Consider the following 25,013-nt stretch of genomic DNA (forward strand, 5'->3'; position numbering starts at 1 on the left):
TAATTACATATGCATATTTAGAACTTCCTAAAATGCAATCGGCTCACAACGCGGATATCTTTTGTATACTGCATCTGTGCTATTTTTGCAGTCAAAATGTATTCACGTATAAATTTTGGCTTTATACAATCACTGACTGTAAAAGGCTTGTTTATAGCATTGATAATTTGTTTCCGCAAGATTTCATCTATGACGTCGTAAAAGAATGTAGGTTCACGGACTTTCAGCTTAAAAAATAATAGAAATGCTCGACAAAGCCGTGCTTTCTACCATCTTGTAAGTCTTGTACAAATACATTTTATATTTTTGGACAATATCTAGTTATAGTATTTATACATGTTCATGAATTTATGGATAAACACGCTAGCTTATTTTACCCTGTAACAGCAAACCAGCTTATTATTATATATAAATCAAATTTGGCGAGAATTTGTACGAAAAAGAGCCAGATAAAATCGGTGACCCAGACTGCTTATCTGAGCTTGTATATATATATTGAATAATGCTTTGAAGCCTGATTCTCATGCATCATATCCTATATTTTTATAGTTACATCTATACAACATGTCCCAAAAACTTGCTTTTAGTGATTTTTATAACACTGGCTTTACATCTCAATGTGTATACTTTTGTAAAGTCGTTAACGAAAGTGTACATTTTGTAAATTTCAGTTTGACCGTAGGTTTGACTTATTATGAAAAATAGTATCAATTTATTAAGCAATCTATAATGTCACACAATACTGTTTGAATTGAGTTATGTTTACAGATGTATAAAACATGAACCATGTAGACTGTTGTTTCTGTTTTCGTCGTTTTTCGTTTTTTGCCACAAATATGTCGGGACCGGTTTTCCTCCAAATTTTGGTTGTTCCTACGGTGTCTTTTGCCTCTTATATTTATTGTTTTTATGATTGTATATTACAGTTGAAATAAAGTTGTGCATCCAGTCATATATCACTTCATTGTACAATGAAAATGTTTTGTTGAAAATTTTGATTGAAGAGAAACATGTAGTGCAAGGATTTAAATTTTGATATACAAAGTATGTTCAAGCCTTGACTTTATTGTAAAAGGAAGTTGGCATACATTCAATATACATTTCTCGCAACAAATAAACATGACAACATTCAATAAAGATTAAGTAATGTCACTGTCACTGAACAAGGATATCAGTTTTCTATGTAGTTATTAGTTCCAATTACTGGTCATAATGGTGGTGATATCTTGCTAGGTAGATGGTGTCTTGATCGGAAACTTTTGTCGTTCTTTGGGAATGATAAGTATATGTAAGATATGTTACAGTTTAGAGAATTTGCCATTTAACATCACTTCGTTTGACATACCATTTTGACGAATTCTAAAAGAGAAATTAAATAATGCCATAATAGATATGTAGCATGCAGTTTTTCAGAGCTAAACAAATTAAAACAATCGACAAACTTAGCGTCGAACCTAATTGTTATCGTAATCGCAAACATGACAGCTTCTTTGAATTAACACAGTTGATTTAACTAACATGAAATTATCATTTGATCTTTATCTTTTAGGTTTTATTTTTTTAACATGTTGGTGCTGGTGGTGTCAAATATTGATAGTAATTCCTTTCTTGTTTTTCACTTTGTGCAATGGAATACAATCAATGAATAAATTGAATTTACATATGCATTTCCTACTCCTTAGTCTTAGTATACATTGCTTGTTATACCATATGAATTTTATACTAGGATTATTGTCTGAATACAATATACAAGATACCTGAATAATTTATTGCACCATCTTTATCAGCGTCAGCAGCACGGATCATTTCCTCAATTTCTTGGTCATTTAGTTTTTCACCTAAACTGTGCATAACTGACTTCAATTCTGATTTACTGATATAACCATTACCATCCTTATCGAATACTCGGAATGCGTCTCTCATTTCTTTCTCGGGATCCATAGTCGAATAGTAACGAGACATCATTGCTACAAATTCATCAAAATCGACTGTACCATTCCCTAAAAAACATTTGAATAATGAATTTCAGCTTTGTTATGAAAGTTTTAAAAGCAAAAAATATTTAAGATAAACCTTGAACACGAAATTTTTGGTATATACGTTTTATATTTAATCGGCAAGGAAGGATAAAGATGGTTAAACAGTTTTTGCAATTTCAATTTCGAAATGTTTTGTATCGGACTATATACTTTTTTTCTTATTGAAAATATACATGATGAAAAGAAGACCACATGTTGACCTCTTGATGAGTTTTGAAATTTTGTGTTATTTGGTAACCGTCTAATTGACGGTTACAACACGTCTCCTGTTATCTATCTTGTAGGAAAGCAACCATTGTTTAAGGATTTCTATCTTAACATTACAAAAATAAAAATATGGTACTATAGAGTTTTAAGGTAACAAGGTGACTTAACACCAGGCCCTATTTTGGACATTTTGGAGATCTAACAAGATGACATGATTGCGTTTCATGTTATAAAAGATGAAAAAAAGGTTCTACGCTTACCTTAAATGCACAAGAGCGAAGACATAAAGGGGACTGTTTTGAAACAAAAGAATGAAAATACCAGATGATTTAAAATTTCATTACTTATCCGGTACTTATTTTGGAACATAAATGTTATACTTTCATGGAAAACTTTAAAAATTGAATACGGTTATTTTTGTCGTCACCTTGAAAAGTAAAGAAGATAATTGGTATAAATAAGATGTGGTATGAGTGCCAATGAGACAACTCTCCATCGAAGTCACAATGTATAAAAAGTTAACAATTATATGTCAAAGTACGGCCTTCAAGACGGGGCCTTGGCTCACATCAAACAGCAAGCTATAAAGGACCCCGAGAAACACCTATGTACCACACCAGCAAACGACAACCACTGAACAACAGGTTCCTCACTAAGGAAAGTTGCATAAAAATGCAGCGTGTTTGAATGTTTTAACAGGTACCGACCTTCACCCTAACCTGAGACAGTAGTGTAACATAACCTTAAGAAAATAAACTATAAAATATCAATTGAAATGGCTTAACTCGATCAAAAAGTCATTTAAACGAGTACAGAAGTGAATATGTATCGTCATACTAAATACTTATCAAAGATCGTACATATTAAAATTAGTCAGATGAGATATAACATAAAATAAGTAAACATTGAAATACAGAAATGCATTACAAATTGTGTCAACAGGTCAAATTAACACGAAAGTACGATTTGAGAGTACTCTCAGTAACTGTTAGCTAGTTAAAAGCCAAAAAAATTTAACAACAAAATCAATTAAAACACATCCAAGGGATTTAGTGTTTAACGCCATGGACAGTCAAAGAAGATATGACTTGTGCAACGCCAAAATTTAGTCCAGAAGTATTATTTTATAGCATGCATCATATATTTTTATCATCATTGTTATAACTCAAAAACATATTTTGGATTTATAGATGGAATATCAGCAATAGGAAATTTCGGTAAATCTATTGGATAACTAGAAAAGCAAGGACAGACAAAAAGTAAATTAACAAAAATACCGATCTCCAAAGGAAATGGAAAACGAAAAGTCCCTGATCACATGGCATAATCATAATCGCAAACACATCAAACGAATGGAAAACAACAGTCATATTCCTGACTTCGTACAGGGATTTCCTTATGTAGAAAATGATGGATTAAACCTGGTTTTATAGGTAGTTAAATCTCTCACTTGTATGACAGTCGCATTCCAATACAAATGCAAATAAAAAAAAAAATGAAAATTATAACTAACATAATATTATAGGTTAATTCATGAATATGTAAGTCAGAAAAAAAAAAGAAAGAAAATTCTGAATAAATGATATATACCAATGTACTCTGATAAGAGCAACAGATCCCTAAAGGGAAGCTAAAAATATGAGTGATGTGGTCAGCTATACAATTAGAAATCTTTAAAAGAGAGGAGAAAGATACCAAATGGACATTCAAACCCATAAGTCGAAAATAAATTGACAACGCCATGACAAAAAAAGAAAAAGACCAAAAGACAAACAACTGTACACAAAATACTGAGCAACACGAACCCCACCAAAAACCGGGAGTGATCGCAGGTGCTCCGTAAGGGTAGGCAGATCCTGCTCCACTTAAATAAATGAAGAAAAAAAATGATTATATGATTTAGAAATCAAACTTCGATCAACCCTTACTTTTAAGTGCTGCAATATGTCGTAATGATATAATGGATAAACGTTGGTTCAATAAAAAGATACCATGAACCCAGAGGGTTCATAGTATCTTTTCCACGCTCTATTAAACGCTCATCAATAATGAGTGTGTCTTTTAATAACACAGTGACTATTGTTTTGACGTCTTTTCAAAATTATAGTTCTGTCAGGAATTATATCCTATTTTCTTCGACTTCAAATAATCCCCTAATTATCTTGACTGATGCATAAGAAACAACCATCAATTAGACTTGTAAAGGTTTTGGCTTTAAAACATGAAAACATATAGTAATTATCGGATGCACTTTCAGCATACTGTACTGAAATTTCCATTGACTAATTATGAATCTGAATAATTTTCTGAGTTATTTACAAAATAAAGCATATTCTAACTAGTTATTTAGTACAAATACATGTATGTTACTAAATTTCTAGAAGAAAAAAAAACATAATTCGAGGCCCATTGTCAAAAATCAGTCTGTTGATATTGCGCATCGGTGAATTCAGATACCCTTCATGTATAACATCATTATATAGAAATTACATGGAAAATAATCTTTATAAGACGATATTCAATTTTGTTTTCAGTGGTTTTTGTAGGTGCTTCCATCACGTTATCCGTTATGTTTCTTCTTTTTAATGATATTTATAATTAATTCAAATTAAAGATTGAAACTCTTTCTACAATTTGATTTTTAATAGTGATTTCAAATAGCTTACATTTACCGTTATTCTTATTGGAAAGTGTAATTTTTCGGAAGAGTGGTCAGCTTTATAAAAAAAGACGTAAACTACATCTACTGATGATATGCCTTAGGTGCTTCTACCACAAAGAAGATCTACATAATGTAGTTATTTTCAAATTGGTTATGATCTTCTTGCTACATTGATTTAAAATTTTTGTTTTTTTTTCTGTCAATTTCCATTTGACTACGGGTTACATCGTGTGTGTAAACAGACAGTAACCTATTATAAAATCGTGTATTTACAATCATGCTGGGACATAATACATTGTAAGTATTATATTCCCATAGTCATGTAATATTTTGTATTAAATTATTAAGGGTTGAAGGAATAGAGTAAGCAAAAGAACTATAATATGAAATTCACGATTTCCTAATTGAAGATGAAGTTACTGTTTTCACGTGGTTATAGCTGAATATCAATAAATATATCAAGAGAATGGTATCAAAATCTAAGACGCCTTAATTTAGATAATGAATGTTCATCTAGATGTGTTGGGTTATCTCCCTTAAACCGGACTGATTATTAAAAACAACAACAAAAAAATTTGAAAAATACGTCTTCATTGCAAGATTATCTTCAATAATGAACTAAATAAAAAAAACGAAAAAATTAAACAAAAGGACCAATAATTGAAAACAAGTTCGAACTTAAAGCAACAAATCTTTACTCCCAAAGTTAACTCTACAATTCATTCATCTAAAACCCACGGCTAACATCTTACAGTAAACGAACATTGTTTATATATAAATATAAAAGTGCAAGCCATATGTGTCTATTGAACCGGCGTTTATTATATTTTAAAATTAATCTTATATGTTCTTAAAAATGTAGGCTCACGACATATAAATTGGAATTGATCTTTAACTATAAACCACTATTTTCCTTCAAATAAAATGGAATATTTAGAAAGCATACAATAATCATAATGATATATCATATTTAACTATCAACCAACTAGTAGCAGAAAGGTTTCGTGGACGAGTTTGATATTAGTAATATATAACCGATTTCGACGAGGGAGTTCGATTCCCAGTGCCGGGAAATGAAATTGATAAATTTTGAATTAATTCAATTTGTGGACAGAAATCAGTTTATTAGACACTTCAAAAATTATGAAATTAAGAATTCAAAGGAAACAATTAAATATAATTTGTTGAGTCCATTTCAGCAACAGATTTAAGAAACCAGGGTATAGTAATAGGCTGACCTCACAACAATGGTTTAATCATTCTGAAATTTCCGTTTTGCTCAATGATGATATCGCTACCAACACAAGAATTTTAATAACTACGACGAAATAACATAAATATAGGAAGTATCTTTATCCGAACAGAAACCAAGGTCGCTTTGTTAATAATAGTAAAAGACTCGAGATAATGCAATTATAAACAAATGATGCTTCAACAACATCCAGTATGATATCCTTTTTGTGTTCTCTTTGTGTAATTATCTTGTGATTGGCATATTAATATGATTAATGATAGCAAATATCAGAAGTTAAAAGGCATATACCGTCCTTGTCTGCGTCTGTAATCATTTTCTGAACGTCATCATCTGTTGGTGTCTGACCTATTGACCTCATTACACCTCCCAATTCCCTACAGCATATTACGCCGTCTCTGTTCTTGTCGAACAATGAAAACGACTCTCGCCAGTCTGTCAAAAATACATGAATGGTAGTCACAATGATGAACGATGTAGTTAATATAGGTGGAAAAAACCTTCACATTATACATGTGTATAATATATTTAGCTGTCGTACAGTGTTACTTTTAAGCAAGTTTGTTGTCATGTGGAATGTACACACACAATGCGATATAGATGTTAATCATTTCTGGTTCAGTAAGCAGTTGCAAATTACGAGTTTCCAGATAAAACCTATTTAGTCCCAAATCTCATCTCTTTTCTGTGAATACTGTGTTGCGTTGTCCAATGTAATACAGGGCATTTCGATAACATGTTTACGTTTAAAATGCATATAAATGATAAATAAACTTACCCTTTCTTAATGTTTATCAACAGTACAAATTAAATATTCGTTAAATACACAGAAGCTTACCACTAATCGTTTCTTCTGAGAACTGACCCGCCTGAAATAAACAAATACGGTTGATAAAATCTCGATATGATATTGAGTACAATGTTATTATCTTATTAGTTACCAGTTTAGAAAACACATGTTAGAAATTCAAATGGCCTGAGTCTTTGAGGTTTCAATCGGCATAATCTTCATAACGTTTGCGTAAGTGTAAGTGTTACTGTGTTTCAAGGCATTTTTTATTTAAACGAGTCAAATAATTTGAACATCCGGTTTTTTTTTAATTCGTTCTAGTACTTCTTTGTGATGGTAAGCCGTGGCAATGTCAGTGAATAATACGTGCAAATATTTTGAAATAAACATATGCATTCATGTTTAAAACAGTAAATACACACATGGTATTTGATATAATTTGCAAATATAACATGGTGCACTCGAGGAAGATCAAGGAAACAACTAAAATATATACCAATCTAGACCTATAGAAACTCACAAACCCATTCAATCTCTTAGAATAAAAGTATTTTTATCAAAAAGAATGTATAACAACCGAAACAGTTAAAGAACTATATAACCAAAAAGGAGATTAAATATTAGTCAAATCAATTTAAGGTCCACTCTGCTCAAGGGAGTTGAAACTGGTTTCTTTCTAATTTAAAAAATATAAACAAACAATTTAAGAAAGGTTTGTTATACATCATGTACCGAAGTACTTACTACTGAGCTACTACGTGATAAATTTAAGTATCAAGTGTCTTACTAAAAACAGCAATAACAATATTGCGCTGAAAAATGACAGGTCCTATATTTTCATTGTTTTCATGAATTTTAGTTTTTCTCCTTTCAGACGTATGTCTTCATCTTTTGATGACTGTTCAAAATATAAAATCAATAATTCAAATGTTAGAATTATAACTTTTAATGAAATTTCGAAGTAAAGAGAAATGTTAACCTTCACTGGAACACCACATCATGAAAAACTGTAGTGTGGACCAATAATTGATCAAATACTCATTTTATCAACATTTTAACAGCTGTATAAGATACAATATTTCTTTTATGGTCCATTCATCCAAGTCAATAAATGAGAGTTATGTAATATGACACCGAAGCTGAATGAATTTTCCCTATCATTATTATCTGATTCGATGGCATTTTGTAAGTTTTTTTTTATATACAACTTGAGTTTTCAGTAGGTTCTGGATAGGGACAAAAATGATTTCCCTTCAATCAATAATTTGTTGCTAGTGCTTGAAGTATCAAATCATTTACTTATTACTGTATTATGTCTTAAAGATGTACCTACCAAAGCGCCACTTGTATAGCCCAAAATAGGAAATGGGGAGAAAGAGTTTACATTTTTCTATTTTTTGGGGCTACATTTACCTTTTGTTTCATATTAAAAAAAAACTATGTCTGGATAAAGTTGAATCCTTTCCAGTCAAATTGTTTAATATAAAAGAATTATATCTGGATAAGTTAAATCCTTTCCAGTCGTGCAGTAAAAAATTAGCATAAAAGTTCATTGCATATAAGAAAATGACCTTCACTGGAAGTTCTCTACTCCCCTTTTTAATGTTTACAAGCATAAGTAACTAGGTCATCACATGTTTCTAAAAGATTTATAGAAACATAGAATAAAAAAAGAATAGAGCCTTAAACACTCAAGATATAATTATGGTTATGACTCAGAATAAACCTCATGTAATGAAATGCAGATCCAATTTCTCACAAGTGCAAGAATGTGGGAAATATTTGTTTAGAACTAATTTTACTTGAAACCGGATGCGACGATTTGTTTTGATGGTTTGGCACCTTTATTGTATATGGTTAGAGTAACACAATCAATTCCTGAGGATTTTCCTATTTCAATTGATCAAATCAATTACATTTTTAACTGTGAAAGATATACCTTCAATACGCTTTACAGTTTATTAACATCTCTGATAAAAGATGTACATAACTACATAGAAAACTACCGTTTTAAATTTAAAAAAAAAATATTGAACTGGAAACAAAGGATATTTATCCAAGCAGAAGTATGTTTTAGTTTAATCAGTTGAGTATTGATCCTGTTTGACCTCAGTCAATGATAATATTTTGACTTGGTACGACATCAATTAAGGAAGAAACTGCCTTTTAAAAATCAGCCATCTCATTATCACTCTCTTCATTACCTTATTCAGTGTTTCTAACTTAATCTAGATATACAAATGTTATTCAATTTCGGAAAAGAAATGAACCTAAATAAGTAACAAGACAAGATTGAGTTTGATGTGATGAGTATTTAGATACGAGGAAACAAATCATTTGTTCGATACATGCAATTGAAGGACAAATTTGAAGGAAAGCAACCATTAATAGCATCCATCAATTGATATCAGAGTACTTCATTCTCTTATCACGAACGGAGTCCGTCACTGCAAAATATAATTATAGCAACATCAGGATTCTGTCTCGTTCGTTTCATGTGTACATTACACCTGTTACATCATACTTTTCGGTTAACAGCACTGAATAAACTCATAGTAATAATGCCTCATATTTGAAATATGAGGAGATAATTCTTAGTATGTGCTTTCAGAAAATTAAAAAAAAAAAATTGGAGTCATGGGACTCGCTTCTTTGAAACAAAACAGGCAAATGCCTTACACATTCCTTTATATAACAGATTGAATATGGCAATTATTCATTGTTCACACTTTTCAGATGTGGTCAGACCAAAATGTCGTTTCAGTTCACAATCTGGTTTTTTTAAGAATATGATTGAAACTCAGTTCGTGCATACTAACATTTATTCGTTACGGATATGTGTAAATGTTATATACTTAAGCGAGAACTCGAATTAACCAAGTTCGACTCATCAAAGGTTAAAATCCATTATCAAACGGGAATTTTACCGAGACTGAGAAATTACTTCGACTCAACCGAGTTTTCGACACAACCGAGTTCGACAAAACTAGGTTCGACTGTATTAGTTTAAGTTATGTTATGTGCAATGCTCTGATCTTCATTTTCTTCGTACTCATCAACGACAAGCTCTTATGCACTTTATATTTCTTGTCCGTCTGTCCGTTTGAAGCAAATGATTTATATAGGAAAACTTTAATTTGATTTGGAGAAGAACTTTTTACTTCACACATACCGGCCTGATGAAGTTCGATTTTCAATGTTGTTGCAATTATCTTATCGTATCAGAAATAAGTTTCAAACAACCTCAAAATGGTAGTGTTTGATGTTTCCGAATGTTACATTTAAAATGCTTAAAGGTAGGATATTGAAATATTGTAATGATGCTACATACTTTGAAGTGAAGTTCAAGTTCAATTTTCGCAGCTATCACATTTACCGGTACAGAGTTATTCCCTATGGATTCTCTTAGAATGGTAAACCTCATTGTTTCAAGTTAACAACTTTAGTTAGCTTGTTTAGTATGACCTTATTAAAACTTTAATATCCTTGCAAATTCTGAAATGCAGTCCAGGTTCGATTTTGTATCGGTGTTGCAATTACATACCAGAGTAATGTCGTTGACTTATATGAATAGGGGAGTGTGGTAAAAAAGTACCAATACAAATAATGTCTCGATGGCCAACGAAAAAGAAGACAAATCGAGGAAAAGTCCGGAAAATATACAGGAAACCAAAATTTCAGCTACACGAACCTCACCTAAGGTAGCAATACACAGTTAGAAGTTAATTTTGGCATTATGGTCATGGTGAATTTTTTAAATATGAAAGTTTTTGTACAATAAAATTGATTTTTAGATAATTGAAGAATAATATAGCCTTCTTAGTGGGTTTATATGAACATTTAGATTGTTTTTAGCATGTTTTATAGGCCATTTTTCTGTTTGACAGTCCGTATTTTCCTATCCGTACCGCCCATAGGTCAATAAATTATTGTAGTGTTTATCAACAAAGATTTTGCGCTCGATCTTTTCAATTCAATTTTATGGAAAAACGAGCAGAAATGCATATGATTTTTTTTAGACCTCTTGATAGATATATGTCTGTGGATTCAGGAAAGGTATCACTGTAATTGATTGAAATTTTCCTTTGGACCAAATTTTGGAGACTTTTGTGACATGTTCACCCCCTTTTTTTGCAATATTTTGTATTAAAGAAATGCAGATTGTTGCCATGATTACACCCAAAAGAGATTATATTTCACCATTATAACCATTAGAAATCAAATCTATGGAAGATTTTCTTTTTATAAATATACACATGCATAACACAAATATTAAGCCTTATTTGTTAGAAAGGAAGGGAAAGAGGGTGTTTAAAAATTATGAGTGTCAATTTTAAAGTTTTTTTTCTAACTGTGTATTGCTGCCTAACCCAGAATGAGCTCAGGTGCTCCGGATGCGTCAACAGTTCTAATTGTAAAATTATAGTTTTTCAGATGTTAAAATAAGCTTTTATGAGGTATGATTTTATAGTTTGTATTAACAAATAACTATCTACCATAGAAGGTCGTACGTGTTTAACTTTCACTGTTATATATATATACCGTTCAACAGTTGTATACTCTTTAAAAATGTAGCTCTGATGTTTTGAGGTTGAAAAATGTAAAATTGTCGTTATGATCTTTTAATTTGGAATCGTACCTATCTTCCAAAAAAAGTTTGTGCTGGTCGTGTGCATTTTAACGGTATGCCTTTAGCTTTTGGATCTCATTTTTCCATATGGGCATGTTTGTGATTCGTTGTGTGCTGATCTTTTTGCTTCTTTTTGATTAGACTTGGTCTTGTGTTGCACTAATTACGAACATTTAAATATTTTGTTTTCGTAACACAGTCACTGTGATACTCTTCTGTTTTCTGCTTATAGCCTGTCATTCATTATAAAATTATAAAATAATCAGTGATTAAATTTTGTTCGTGGAAGTCATCAATACTAAAAGCAAAATGACATAAATGTCACAGAAAACTCGATATTTATTATCGCAAATACCATATGCATATTGTTTACCTAAAAGATCAATTAACATTGACAACTCTTGCATAAGGCGATCGTCTTTTCGTTCATATTGTATCATGACAGGAACAATTTCCATATACAGACTGTTTTAACATTTTCATTTTCCTCATTCGGTAATGATGAATTGGATTGGTTAAATATATTATTTTTTATTGGAAACCCATTTTGTTCAAATAATCCGTTTCTGATTCAACTTTGCGATTACAAAAAAAAAAAAATCATGATTCCCGCTTTTTGGAATATTGTCATTGGAATGACGATTATCTCATCGAACCCTTAGCTAGTAGAGTTGGTATTTCAATTAGAATAAAATCCCGATGAGATTTTTAACGTACTTAATTTTCTAAGACAAAAACTAAAAAATCTAATGCACTAGTGTACAAAAAAAAAGACATCAAATATTCAAGGCTTAGTTTGTTACGCCAGGCACGCGTTTCGTCTACACCAGACTCATCAGTGGCGGTCAAATCGAAACAGTAGACAAGACACTTAAAAAGCTGTTTAGAGGAATGCAGCATCTCATATCTTATTTTGGCAAAATATATGTGTAACAGGCAAATGTAGGCCAATATATCAATTTCGACTATATTAATGATTTGGTCATATTTTAGAAATATCCCCGAGGAACCAGTAATGACGCACCTAAGGTTGTTTTGTCTCTGCATTTAATCTACCATTTAAAAGAATTAGAAAAACGGAATGGAATAAAAGATTGGTAACTTGTTATTATATTTCAATCATTAAACAGTTGATATTTGAAACAGTAATAGCAATAACATTCATGTTTCCTAACATTACAAACGGACTGCCAACTAATGATGGGTACCAGTAATGACGCACTGTAAACAAACCAGTAAAAACCACTTGCACGTAACTGATAATCGAAAAATTGCTTCAATCCAGATTCTTTAAAATTAAAACTGTTCAACAGATTCAATTTTATTAACAACTTTTGATATTTTCATTCACTTTAATGATCATGATGATTGTAACACCAAATTTTTAATCAATTTAAATGAAACCTATATTTTGGTATATAATTGTTCAAAATTTATGAAAGTGATATACATATTCCATATATTTGAAAACAAAAAGTAATTGCATTCATAAAACAACATTGACAATAATACATTTATCAATGTATACTTCACACATTGAATGAAAAAAAATCGAAAAACCATAGAAAATTATATAAGCGACGATCATTTGTTCTACAGTGATTCCCGCTTAAATGTAAAACCATGTCACATGACAGTCAGGCGATTTGAAAAACACAAAATGGGGAAGCATACGGTTACATACTTTTCTTGACCAAAGTGGAGATAAGACTGATAATCTTTCGGGGAAGGGTAGAATTGTTTTGACCTTAATAAAATGGCGGAAATTGCATTGTCTTTAATATTTTAAACAATAATAACATTTCTGGGCAGAGTTTTAGGCATCTTTGTTGTAGTCAGATGACCTTCAACATCATGTTATGAACAGCAAATTATTGATGACGTCACGGCTTTTGTTTAGAAATATAAAACCGTTAACTAAATCGGTGCGTCATTTCTGGTCCGCGTCAAAACAGGTACCAAGACGATAAATCATAAAAAATGATGTAACGTTCTCAAGTATGCACAATGGGACTGTGAAACACAAACTTTTTGTTTAAAACTGAAAAACATTTTTTTTATACTCAATTTAACAATAAATCAATCGTTTTTTTCCGATTAAACGGATCTACGATACTAGAGCATTTATTAATAAGAATCACGAAAAGCCGAAACAGATCAAACTAAAATGCACAGTCTGATGTAGAGATACAATGGATAACCGTTGATTCATAAAATAATGATAGTATGGTCCCTGACGCAGCTTTCCTATATATCTTTCACTGTTGGCATGTCTTTTCAGTATTACCATATTTTTTGTTAAAATCTATAATTTCCGGTTTTTCCATGAAAACACGCAGCTACAATAGAAAGATATATACTAATACTTTAGATTGTACAGAAAAATGTCGCATTCGGAAACTCCTCTAACGAGCAAAAACTTTCTACGCGTTTATATGCAAATGCATTTTGAATGCTTTCTAAATGCGGGAAACTTCAGTAGAATGTGTTAGAGTTCTGTGAAGTCACGACTTTTGATACTTAGAGTGTTTATCGCGACATCCACAAAAGTGCATCTTGGATTCGAAATTAAAAAAAAAGTATTATAACTTATCAAATATCATCCTTCCGGTGTCAAACGATATCTTTAAATTCTGTTTTTTCCCAAATATTTGCTTTAGAGCTTCAAACTAAGCATAAGTGGTAAAATTTGTGATAATTATTATCACATTTTTGAAATGTGCACCAGTCTCATCCGCATTGCGGAAGGATTCATGCATAGCAGGAGACGCTTACCCTGTCGATACACTCAGTCTCGCTCCTTTTAGAGTTCATGCGATTCTTTATGTTTTTTGTTGGTTTTATGTTATAATTGTTTTCTTTACCTTGATTTGTATCTTCTTGCCATTTTATGAGATTTCAACACCGGTAAACCAATGTTGCCCCTAATCTACCAAGTCATTAACCATAAGATGTCCTATGCAAGGATATGTCGGAATAATACAAACATGAAAAGATGTTTTAATTTTGTGTAGTACATACATTGCATTAAAGTTTATATCAATTTCCTTAAATGTGTAATTTAGTTATATTGTACATACATTGGACACATAATTTGTACTAATGTACAGTCACTTTAATTGAATGTAGGTGATCTTTCTATCTGAATCGGACTCTTCTAGAAATTTCAAAGATACTTGTTTGAATATTATAACAATTGTTTTAAACATGGATAGTCCATTACCTTTTTCAATTAAGTATTCTCAACACCCCTTTCAAATGGTTGGGTTTGTGCGCTCCTGATGAGAAGATAAATACAGAAAAACGCTTCGAAATTTATAAAGTGTTATTTCCATTAACTATTACTGGGTCGAAACCCATGCTAGTGGACTGTTTGTACCCGAGGGCATCATCAGCTCAGTAGTTATTGATTCGACACTGACATAATTAATAATTTTTTTTATGAAATTCTCCGTTGATGAATTAAGAAATTAATCAGAAACTAAGGTTCCAACTCCCTCAGGCAAAGTTGACCTCGGATAAATTTGACTATTCGTTTTAGGTCCATTTAGGTCATAAAGCTCCTTATGTTTCTATGTATTCATACATCTTGGCTTACAAATATTTGGTTGTGAGCTTTACTGAGGAAGTTATATCAAGAAAAGCGCTTCAGACACATGATATTTACAAAGTGTTATTCTCTTTAAATTAAGACTTCGGATTTTTTTTTTAAATTTGTCTGTTGATATTTAGGGTTGTCATACATCTCGTTAAAGTATATAGGATTCTTTGTAGCGTTTCGTTTGATTTGGTAAGGTGTTTTAAGTGAGTAAGTTCAATTATCACTGTCTTGTATAACCATAAATCATTACACGAAAAACTTTCTTCATAATTAATAATAATTATAAAAATAATCACATGATGGCACCCCTTTAAAGTACTAAATCCCAATGGGGACAAAGTGTATTACCTCTAATAGTATGAAACCTTCTTAAAATGCAACGAAACATTACTTGATAGATATTTTCAACAAAACTGCGGTACTTGTTTTATTGAAATCAACTTCTCCTACAGATTTTAATCTACAGCCTCAAACTTTGAGTATGGGTTACATGACTAGATATCAATTACTCAACGTTAAATGTCAAACCATTTCATGTTTATTCGAGATGCTTAAAATTTAATTGATTTTATAAATCGTAAATTAATGTGAAACCGAGACGAATAGTGCGAATTTACGATGCCAAGGTCCTCTGTTATAACATTGCTAGCAGGACTATATTTATATAGGGACGACAAAAGAGAACAGTTGGAAGGTTTGGATTTACATCCTAGATGATAAAGGTCTATAATTCCTTCATGGGATTAAAAATCTTGGATGCAATGGGTTAGATGTAGGTATAAGAAATGGTAGGTGCAGTTTTAGAATTTCATTTTCTAAACAGACTGTTGGTGGAATGTATTTTTATTATTGAAAGCATCCAAATCCTTAACACCAGGCTTTTCTCTTCTTCTCCTACTGTAGTAATACCTATGAGTTTAAACTCCAAAGGTTACCACTCTAATAAGGTCTGTTTTCTCTAGTTCCGAGGGTGACATTTGTATACAGGTTACACACGATTTTGAATAGCTTGTGAACAGCATCATCCATAAGCATTGCAACAAGTACCGAATTTGTATCAATAACAGGAGTATCTTGTCGTACGCGCGTCTGGCGTACAAAATCTTAATACTGATATCTATGATGAGTTTATTGGCATCTTGAAGTAGTTAATTGAGCTTTGATAATGTTATATGGAAAACAGTTTAGTGCGATCGTGATGAACAGAGGATAACAAACCATCTGAGGAAACGGTATGATCTGCATGTGTTGTATATTTGCGATGGCTGAAATTCCTATTGCGGCGTACGGATGTGTGAGATATTTTTTACACCTGTTTATAAACCGTAGATTCTTGTATCAACTAGAAAATGTCTTCCTATATGAAGGTACTGCCAGAACATTGCTATATCGATAAGGAAGGTTGTCAATGGGCAAATGCAGTCATTTCTGTATTTCCCTCCCGACCGGGACTGCCAATTTCTATGTACAAGTCAAGATGTGTAGTAAACCTATCTGTCATTGTGGTATCCTTTATTTCAGTTAAATTAGCATAGTCGAAAATATTGAATCACTCAGTAAAAGGATTATTGAGTGCCCTATAACGTTACCTGATGCCCAATTATTTATTATGATATAAAATCGACAATATAACTAAATTTTATGCTAAGGATCTTTCCCAGTATATCATGTTTAACGTTTACAATTTATATTTCAAATTGGATACAATACACTTATGGTAATATTGCCATCATATAGTGAAAACAATATTCAACTGAACGAAAACACGGAAGACCATATATCTCCTTCCATGTCTTCTTAAAACATTTTGTAGAGTATTATTTAGTATCAATATGTACTTTAACCGATACATTTGTTTACGTTGTGTCTTCTCGTTTGTTCGCCATTTTATGTAAAAAAATAAGTTATTTAACAAACCTGTATTTTCATAATACGGCTACAAGCCGATCAAAATACTTGATAGCCATTACATATTCATTCACGCTATCTTTTTACCCAAAAACTCTATTTGTTAAAACTGTGGATTCATAAAACGTTTTCTCAATCACCCTAAAAAGTAGATTGTCTGCAGTTGTGTCAGCTCTAAAAAATCCGCGTTTTTTTCCATGGACAAATAATGATGACTGTGAGTATACAGTGTATTGTGCAAGAAAGTTTTACCTAAGGTATATCAAAGAATGATTCAAATGGTAAAAACGAACATGTTAGAGCCATTTTAGTTGACTGACGTGAACATATAGTTGCCCGAGATATTTTTCTGGAAAAACCCCAACAGTGAATGTACACAAATTAATGTAAAAATAAAAATGTTCATTGCCAAATTCTGCCAAATATTTGTTGAAAAATAATTTGACCTGCATATGGTAGGATCAAAATTTTTCATATATATATATTGACTATCTTTTCTAATAATTTTCGCACTTGTTTAGAAACAAGCTGACTAAATAAAAAGCCAAGTTTCGATATAAAATTTGTGATGTCTATCTGCTGAGCAAGAAAGTTTGACATGTAAATGTGAATTAAAATCATTGATGAACGGTCAAAAATATAAATATGTGGAAGATCATGTTGTGTTATTGGTAATATTGATTTTGAAAAAAATGAACAGATAAAAAAAATGTTCAATAGTTCATGTGATTGACAGATTTTTGATTTTCTTAACGCTTTAGCTGAGCAGATTGTTATGAATTCATGGAAACTGAACATCAGATCAACCTTGATGAAAAAACTTGGCATCTGTTAGATCAATTTATCACATATATTTTTTTGAAGATTAAGAAAATCGTGAGGGTTTCTGGAGGTTAAATCAAGTCAAACAATACTGACATAGTAGTTGTATAGCGTATTATAGCATACACTAATTACTAGTAATTAGTACAAATTATTGTAATCATATTGAAACTATAGCAACGAAAAATATCAGATGAATCTTAAAACAATGTCGGTAAATGACATCGTTGAAGATTCATAACAATTGTAACAAATCATGTCGTTTTACTCAATAGAAGATACTTAATTCCTGGAATAAAAAGGAGGCGAAAGATACCAAAGGGATAATCAAACTCATAAGTCGAAAACGAACTGACAAAGTCATGGCAAAAAACGAAAAGCGCCCAAAAATGATTTTCATCATGTAAATAATTTTGAACTCGTAAACTGATAAATTTTGTGGCAACATAATCAAACCCCAAAACAGAACATTGGAGTTACAATCTTTAATACAAATTCATAATTTATGAACTGAGAATGTACAAACAATTTGTATTGCTTAAATCATGCCAGTACTGGAACACTAACTACTAGAAGTATGGTACTATCGTCAAAACACAACATAGTTGGCATAGGTCAATCATAAAACAAATCTTTTCAATTTCTGATGGTACAAGGTATAAACACATATAATGAAAACAAAATGAAAATATATAAATACATTCAAAGAGAAAAGCAAGACGTTAAGCTGAAAAACATAGTCATTGTTCTTATTCGTAAATGCTATATAAATTTGCATTTTCAAACAGTCCGCGACATTATGTGGTATTTACACATGCATGAACTAAAGGTCGATGGTTGGACAAGTGATATCTTAAGGATATACCACAGAATTCATATGACAAACAAACAAAATAATATGCATAGAGTCAAGATTAAAGAAATTGTGAACAACTTCATTGAGTCGACCAATGATCTGTTATTAACTCTTGATAATTCCAAATTGATGTAGGCATAGAGATAAAAGTATTTATTACTTTGGATAGGTAACATAGTTTGGTCCAATTAGTTTTATGAATACGCGACTCCCGTTGTTTCCTGCAATAAGAATAAGTGAGAAAAAAATTCATAAAAGATACCAGGCTTTTGACTTTGTACGTCAGACGCGCGTTTCGTCTACAAAAGACGCAATAGTGACGCTCGAATCAAAAAAGTTAAAAGGCAAAATAAAGTACAAAACTGAAGAGCATTAGGTACCAGAAATTCCGAAAGGATGTGTCGTTCATTGGGGGAAGATATATATGGTGCAGGGTTAACATAGTCTATATAAATTTGTTTTTGTTTAAATATTGATATTGCATTCTCACTTTGTTTTCGTACAATAAGCGAATATATCGTGTTTGCAATGGGTCAGGGTAATGGTTTAATTGGAAAGGCGTAAGTAGGAGGTGTACTCGGATCAAGAACTTTTTGTTTGATAACATACGGACAACATTAATCAACTGGCAAAGTTTATTATTTCTTGTTATAATAAGACATTATCAAGATAAGTACTAGTAATTTCGTGTACATATTTAAATGTCTAGCGTTTGTTAAGGACAGTTTTGTAAAATGAAAAAGTAATTACTAATTTAAATATACACTGAAAGAAATTGTTTTATAAAACAAACTTATTACTTTATGTCAATTTGTGAACACAAATCTCTGCCTCCTGTGGGGGACATTGATTGCTAAAATAATAGATGTATTCTCAAAATGAAAAAGTATTCCTAGCAAATGGTCTGTTAAAAACAATGAATAAAGATAACAGTACATGTATATTATCTAAATTAAATTGTTAGAAGTCGGTGATATCATTACAAAAGCAAGAAAGTTTGTCATTTGGTCTCGTGTAGAGAATTGTCTCATTGGCAATCATACCACATCTTCTTATTTTTATATAATCAAACAGACATTTCACTATTAAAAAGTACGATCTTTAAAAAACTTATTACAATTCGTTTATTATTTAGTAACAAAGCTTAAGATGAAACACAAATGCATGCATAGAAATAGCATCAATTGTTAGTTCTGCTAGATGATATTTATTTTCGTTTTGATTGTAAAATATACCATCGATTGATTGGTTTTCCCACGAGGACTAACTTTGCCGGTCTTATCATAGATTTGTTTATTTGCATTTATAAATCGACAAAATCTGCAGGTATTAAGCCAAAATGTTCTCTCTAAACAATTATGATGAAGAGATACGAATATTTTTTTCCTACTGATTTTCATTGAATTTACTTTCCAAATCAAAAAGTTGATAACAAAAGAACCTGAACTTACTTTCATCTCTATCATGTTAATAAAGTTAGAAAATCTTTTGCAATGGAATTAACATATTAAGAACAAGATAATTGAAATACCAGAACAATGTTGATAGCATGAGTAATCTCAATAATGTTCAAATAACATTATATATGAAGTGCACTATAAATATAGACAAAGAAATTGGCCTTGGGGGAAAAGATGGCACTGGATTAAATCATATAAATGGACAGAAAATTCTAAACTTAAACTTATTGATGCTTTATTGACCGAAAGTGTAAAGAATGAAATAATAGAGTTTGAAATGGTTAATTATGAGGAAAATCAGGTTAATGTTGATGAGGCTACAGAAAATGAAGAAAATGGTTAAACAGAAAAAATATGAATATAAACAATACTTTATAATTGTTTAAGCGAATATATCAATCAAAATCCAAAGGAATATTGGAACATTTTAAAATGACTTAAGAATAAAACAGAAAAAGATGAAATATCAGAGGTATTAAACGATGAAGAAGTTTTAATGACACATTTTCAAGATCAAGGTAAACCTTCATCTATAAATAATGCTTTTATGAATGACATTGAATCACAATTGAAGCTGTTAGAAAACAATATAGACTTCAAAGCTGAAACAGATGCTCCAATATCTTGTTCAGAAGTAAAAAAGGTGATCAGTGGACTTAAACTACAAAAGTCTGCTGGACCAGATAGAATTATAAATGAAATAATTAAAACTTCAATTCAAGTGATGATTAAGTCAATTGTTAAAATATTTAATATAATTCTAAAAACGGGTTTATATCCAAAATCATTGATGGACTCGTATATATTAGCACTTCATAAGAAGGGGGACAAATCTGACCCCAATAATTACAGAGGTATATCTTTAATAAGTAATCTACCTAAAATATTCAATGCTGTACTCAATAATAGACTAATCAAAGTTGTGGATAAACAGCTTAATAACTGTCAACTTGGCTTCAGAGAAAACCACAGAACTGCTGACAGTATTTTCATATTGAAATCTTTAATTAATAAATATATACACAAAAATAACAAAAAAATCTATGCAAGCTTCATTGACCTAAGAAAGACATTTGACTCTGTCTGGAGGACGGCCCTTCTGTATAAACTATGCAAAATGGGAGTAGGAAAGTCTTTTTACAGAATAATAAAACAACAATATTTAAATACAAAATCCTCTTTTAAGTATAAAGATCACATTTCCAATTATTTTGACATTACTAGAGGTGTAAAACAAGGGGACTCATTAAGTCCCACTTTGTTCAATATTTTTATAAATGATATCACTAAAGGCTTGGAAGATGACAACTCATGTCCATTTGAGCTTATAGATAGTAAACTAGGCTCCCACCTGTTCGCTGATGATCTCCTTTTACTCTCAGAATTTAAGGAGGGTCTCCAAAATAGTCTCAATAAAGTTGCCATGTTTTGTGAAAACTGGCAGCTTTCTCTAAACATAAATAAAACAAAAAGTATGGTCTTTTCAACAACAAAGCAAAATCCTGAAACATCTATTATACAGGTCTATAAAAATTAAAAAATAGAGAATGTTTTACTTAGGACTGTTGATTAAATCAAATGGTAATCTCAGCCATACTTCAGCTGAATTAACAAAAAAAAAACCATTTAATTTTATTGACAAGACTCCAATAGCAAACTTACATCTTGGTTATTGCAATTTTACCCTTGGCACTAACAAGAGCGCCTCAAATTTTGGTACAAGGAATGAATTGGGAAGACTGCCTATTGAATGTCATATAAAAACCCAAACCATTATGTATTTAGCAAGGCTTTTCACCTCAAATTTGAATCCTTTATTACATGAATCTTTTCAATTAACTAAAACTTTGAATTCTAGTAGGACCTATTCATGATTCACTTTTGCAAAAGATATTCTTTCTGAAACCAACATTGATATAGATAGACTGAAAACCTGTGATAAGTTAAAACAATTACTAGTAAAACATATTAAAAACTATATTAAACCCCAAATAAACTCATATTACAACAACCTGTTGATTGATAAGTTGAGAACTATTGATGATAAAAGTAAACTTAATTTTTACAAAGGACTTGAACCAAATCTAATGATAAAACCTTACCTCTCTAACTCAAATTTTGAATTTAGAAAATTAAATACAAAACTTAGAATCAGCGATCATTCATTATTAATTGAAAAAGGAAGGCATTTTAAAATTCCTCGCGAAGAGAGACTTTGCAAAAAATGCAAAGTACTAGACGATGAGAAACATTTCTTAATAAATTGTTCTCTCTAATTAACCCATCAACACAAACACAAGTGAATAAACTAGGATCCTTTGTTAAAAAGTCAATAGAACTGAGGACGGGGGACCCTTTAATATTTACTTGAACCTGTATATTTTATTGAGTTACTTAGTTATTGTCTTCATTTGTTTTGTTATATGTCACAAACTGTAAAGTTTATATGGCAATAAAATATTGAATGGATAATAATCGTATTTTGTATAACCAAGGTTTAACGCAGAAAGTCGAATAAATAAGGGCAACAGTAGTACGATGCTGTTCAATTGTCATAATTCGATTAAGCAAACACAAATCCGGGTAAAAAACCGAGGGAAACAACGTAACAACAGAAACACTGAACAACAAAAAAAACAAACGCCAACATACATAGAAACGGACTGTAGATAACAACTGCCATATTTTGGGGGATCAACATGTGAAATATTAAGTAACACATTTGAATACACGATAAATAAAATGGATACCCAGCGACGTAAAAGATTTTTGATATATATTTAAATGTTTTGACCTGGTAGATTATATCCCTCCCTTTGAATTATTAATGTCTCTTAAAATGGTTAAAGAAAATAAAGTCATTCTTGGTTGCGTAGGTAAAACCTGACGCTTTGTCATATGGAGAAGTCCTTGTAAAGATTGTACAAACGAATCATTTCATATCAAACCTATGTTTTGTAACATGCCACTGAAACTGAAAAAAGATAAAAGCAAAACAAATTTCCGAGTACGACGATTGAAACTCAGGAATCCTTACAATATTCATATATACAGAATGAAATATTTTCTACGTATATATACTAGTATGTAAACAGAACTTTTATGTATATTGCACATAATGACGTTTGCGTTTATGACAACAACAAATAAATTGTACCTATTGCTCTTATGTTTTTTTTTATATTTGAAAGTAAAAGTACGTACATGAAAAGAAATACATGGATTGCTATTAACGAAATGAGTATGGTTATTAATGATTTTATAAAATCTATGATTTACATTGGCATTTTGTAGCTATGAGAACATGTGTAAAGCGTTTATTACAAACATAAACAAAATTTCTTTGCTGTTTGGATGTTTGAGCAAGTCAATATTATTTGGTACGCAACTTTGTATTAGCATTGGCATATCTCATTTTCACAGAGATTATTTGATCTTGCACTTTCAGTCATGATTTATTGACATTGAATATTTTGCATAGTTTCCATTTTGAACTATTGCTCATTTTTTATTTTCAATATTTGCATTTAACATATTTCTGTGTCAACAGTTCTTACAAAAAAAATCCAAGAAACAGAGCTCGCACACTTATATAGACTGGATGGTTGTACGTTTTTATTGATAAATATATAAAAATTACTATCTAAGAGCACTTATTGTTTGTCAAGTGTATACTCATGTGTGTGTTATATCATCTACCCTTTAACAACTGCACTATAGGCACTGTATACCACTTCTTAGAACAAATAAAAAGATCTTTCAAAACATTATTGACTGATAACAACCTTATACTTTAATTTACTAGAACGTGCATTTCTTTTAGATAAACGCGTGTTGTTATGTAATCAAATCGTGATATCAGGCAGAAAATCGTGCCATGATGGATGTTCATTTATTTATTCCGCATCTTGAGCAAATATGTTCTCATTCATAAAAAAACATTTAACTACAACAAATTAACAAGCATAAACAGTTTACTAGTAGTTTCATGTTTATGTTATAGAAGAAGATTAAAAACCACTTACCATCAGAATATTTCAATTTCCTAGCTCTCTTGTTAAAACAATACGTAAGATGAATATATAAGTTTTTGTTGTAGATTTCCTACATAGGAATCAATCTGTATTGAAGATTTATCGTAAACAATGACAAAAATCCTGGAGGACTTAACACGTTTCCTCTGCCCGTGTATTAGTTATGAAGAGAATAGTATAGATCGTCAAGACATAGACAGTGATTAGTGCAGATCATTACGTCCATATGTATTACCGTAATCAACGATTAACCGATAAACACACGTTGAAGTTTTAATGGCGTTTTGATTAAGATAGAACAGTTATTAAAATCCAGATTAACTTGAAAAATTGTTATTTACTGAAGTTTTAATCACAATAATAAATCGTTTATTGAATAGAAGCCATCGACTGTTGTTATCGCAGAAACCAGAAAACGGAACGATCATCAACATTGCTTGATTATCATTAAATTAGAAGTTTTTTGCCTAGTGATAATGTAGAAAACACAGATGTTATAACGAGAATGATCACTAATTACTTAGCCTTTTTCTAACTTATACATATATCAGGTTAAGTGAGCGTGAAATACTGTGATACACCCTTACCTTCCATGTTTCAGAAACATTTAAACAATATGTTTATTGTATCATTATGGTCTTAAAAAGTTATTTTTCCTTCTTTTGTAGCATTACCAATTCTTAATTTCATTATATTTTTTTTAACCGAACAAAGTTAAAAGGTTTACTTTACTTCACTTAAGATTTGTTGAA

At 31.0% G+C, this 25,013-nt stretch overlaps 1 protein-coding gene across 1 annotated transcript; it reads right to left on the reverse strand.

Annotated features, from left to right (window-relative positions):
* Positions 1-1,045: 1,045 nt before the first annotated feature.
* LOC127738187 (calmodulin-A-like) lies at positions 1,046-24,700 on the reverse strand. Its single transcript, XM_052249344.1, has 5 exons — positions 24,253-24,700; positions 6,999-7,029; positions 6,452-6,595; positions 1,758-2,000; positions 1,046-1,359 (listed from the first exon to the last, which is right to left on the reverse strand). Exons 1-5 carry the CDS (start codon positions 24,253-24,255, stop codon positions 1,328-1,330), a joined length of 453 nt encoding a protein of 150 aa, XP_052105304.1. The 5' UTR covers positions 24,256-24,700; the 3' UTR covers positions 1,046-1,327.
* Positions 24,701-25,013: the final 313 nt, after the last annotated feature.

The sequence above is a fragment of the Mytilus californianus genome, unplaced genomic scaffold, assembly GCF_021869535.1.
Source record: "Mytilus californianus isolate M0D057914Y unplaced genomic scaffold, xbMytCali1.0.p SCAF_4, whole genome shotgun sequence".
Taxonomy (NCBI): Eukaryota; Metazoa; Mollusca; class Bivalvia; order Mytilida; family Mytilidae; genus Mytilus; species Mytilus californianus.

Coding starts and splice junctions, on each gene's coding strand:
- LOC127738187 (XM_052249344.1), bottom strand. Junction 2,001..6,451: donor TACAGACGCAGACAAGGACG/GTATATGCCTTT, acceptor AATGTTTTTTAG/GGAATGGTACAGTCGATTTT. Junction 1,360..1,757: donor TGGTGCAATAAATTATTCAG/GTATCTTGTATA, acceptor TTTCTCTTTTAG/AATTCGTCAAAATGGTATGT.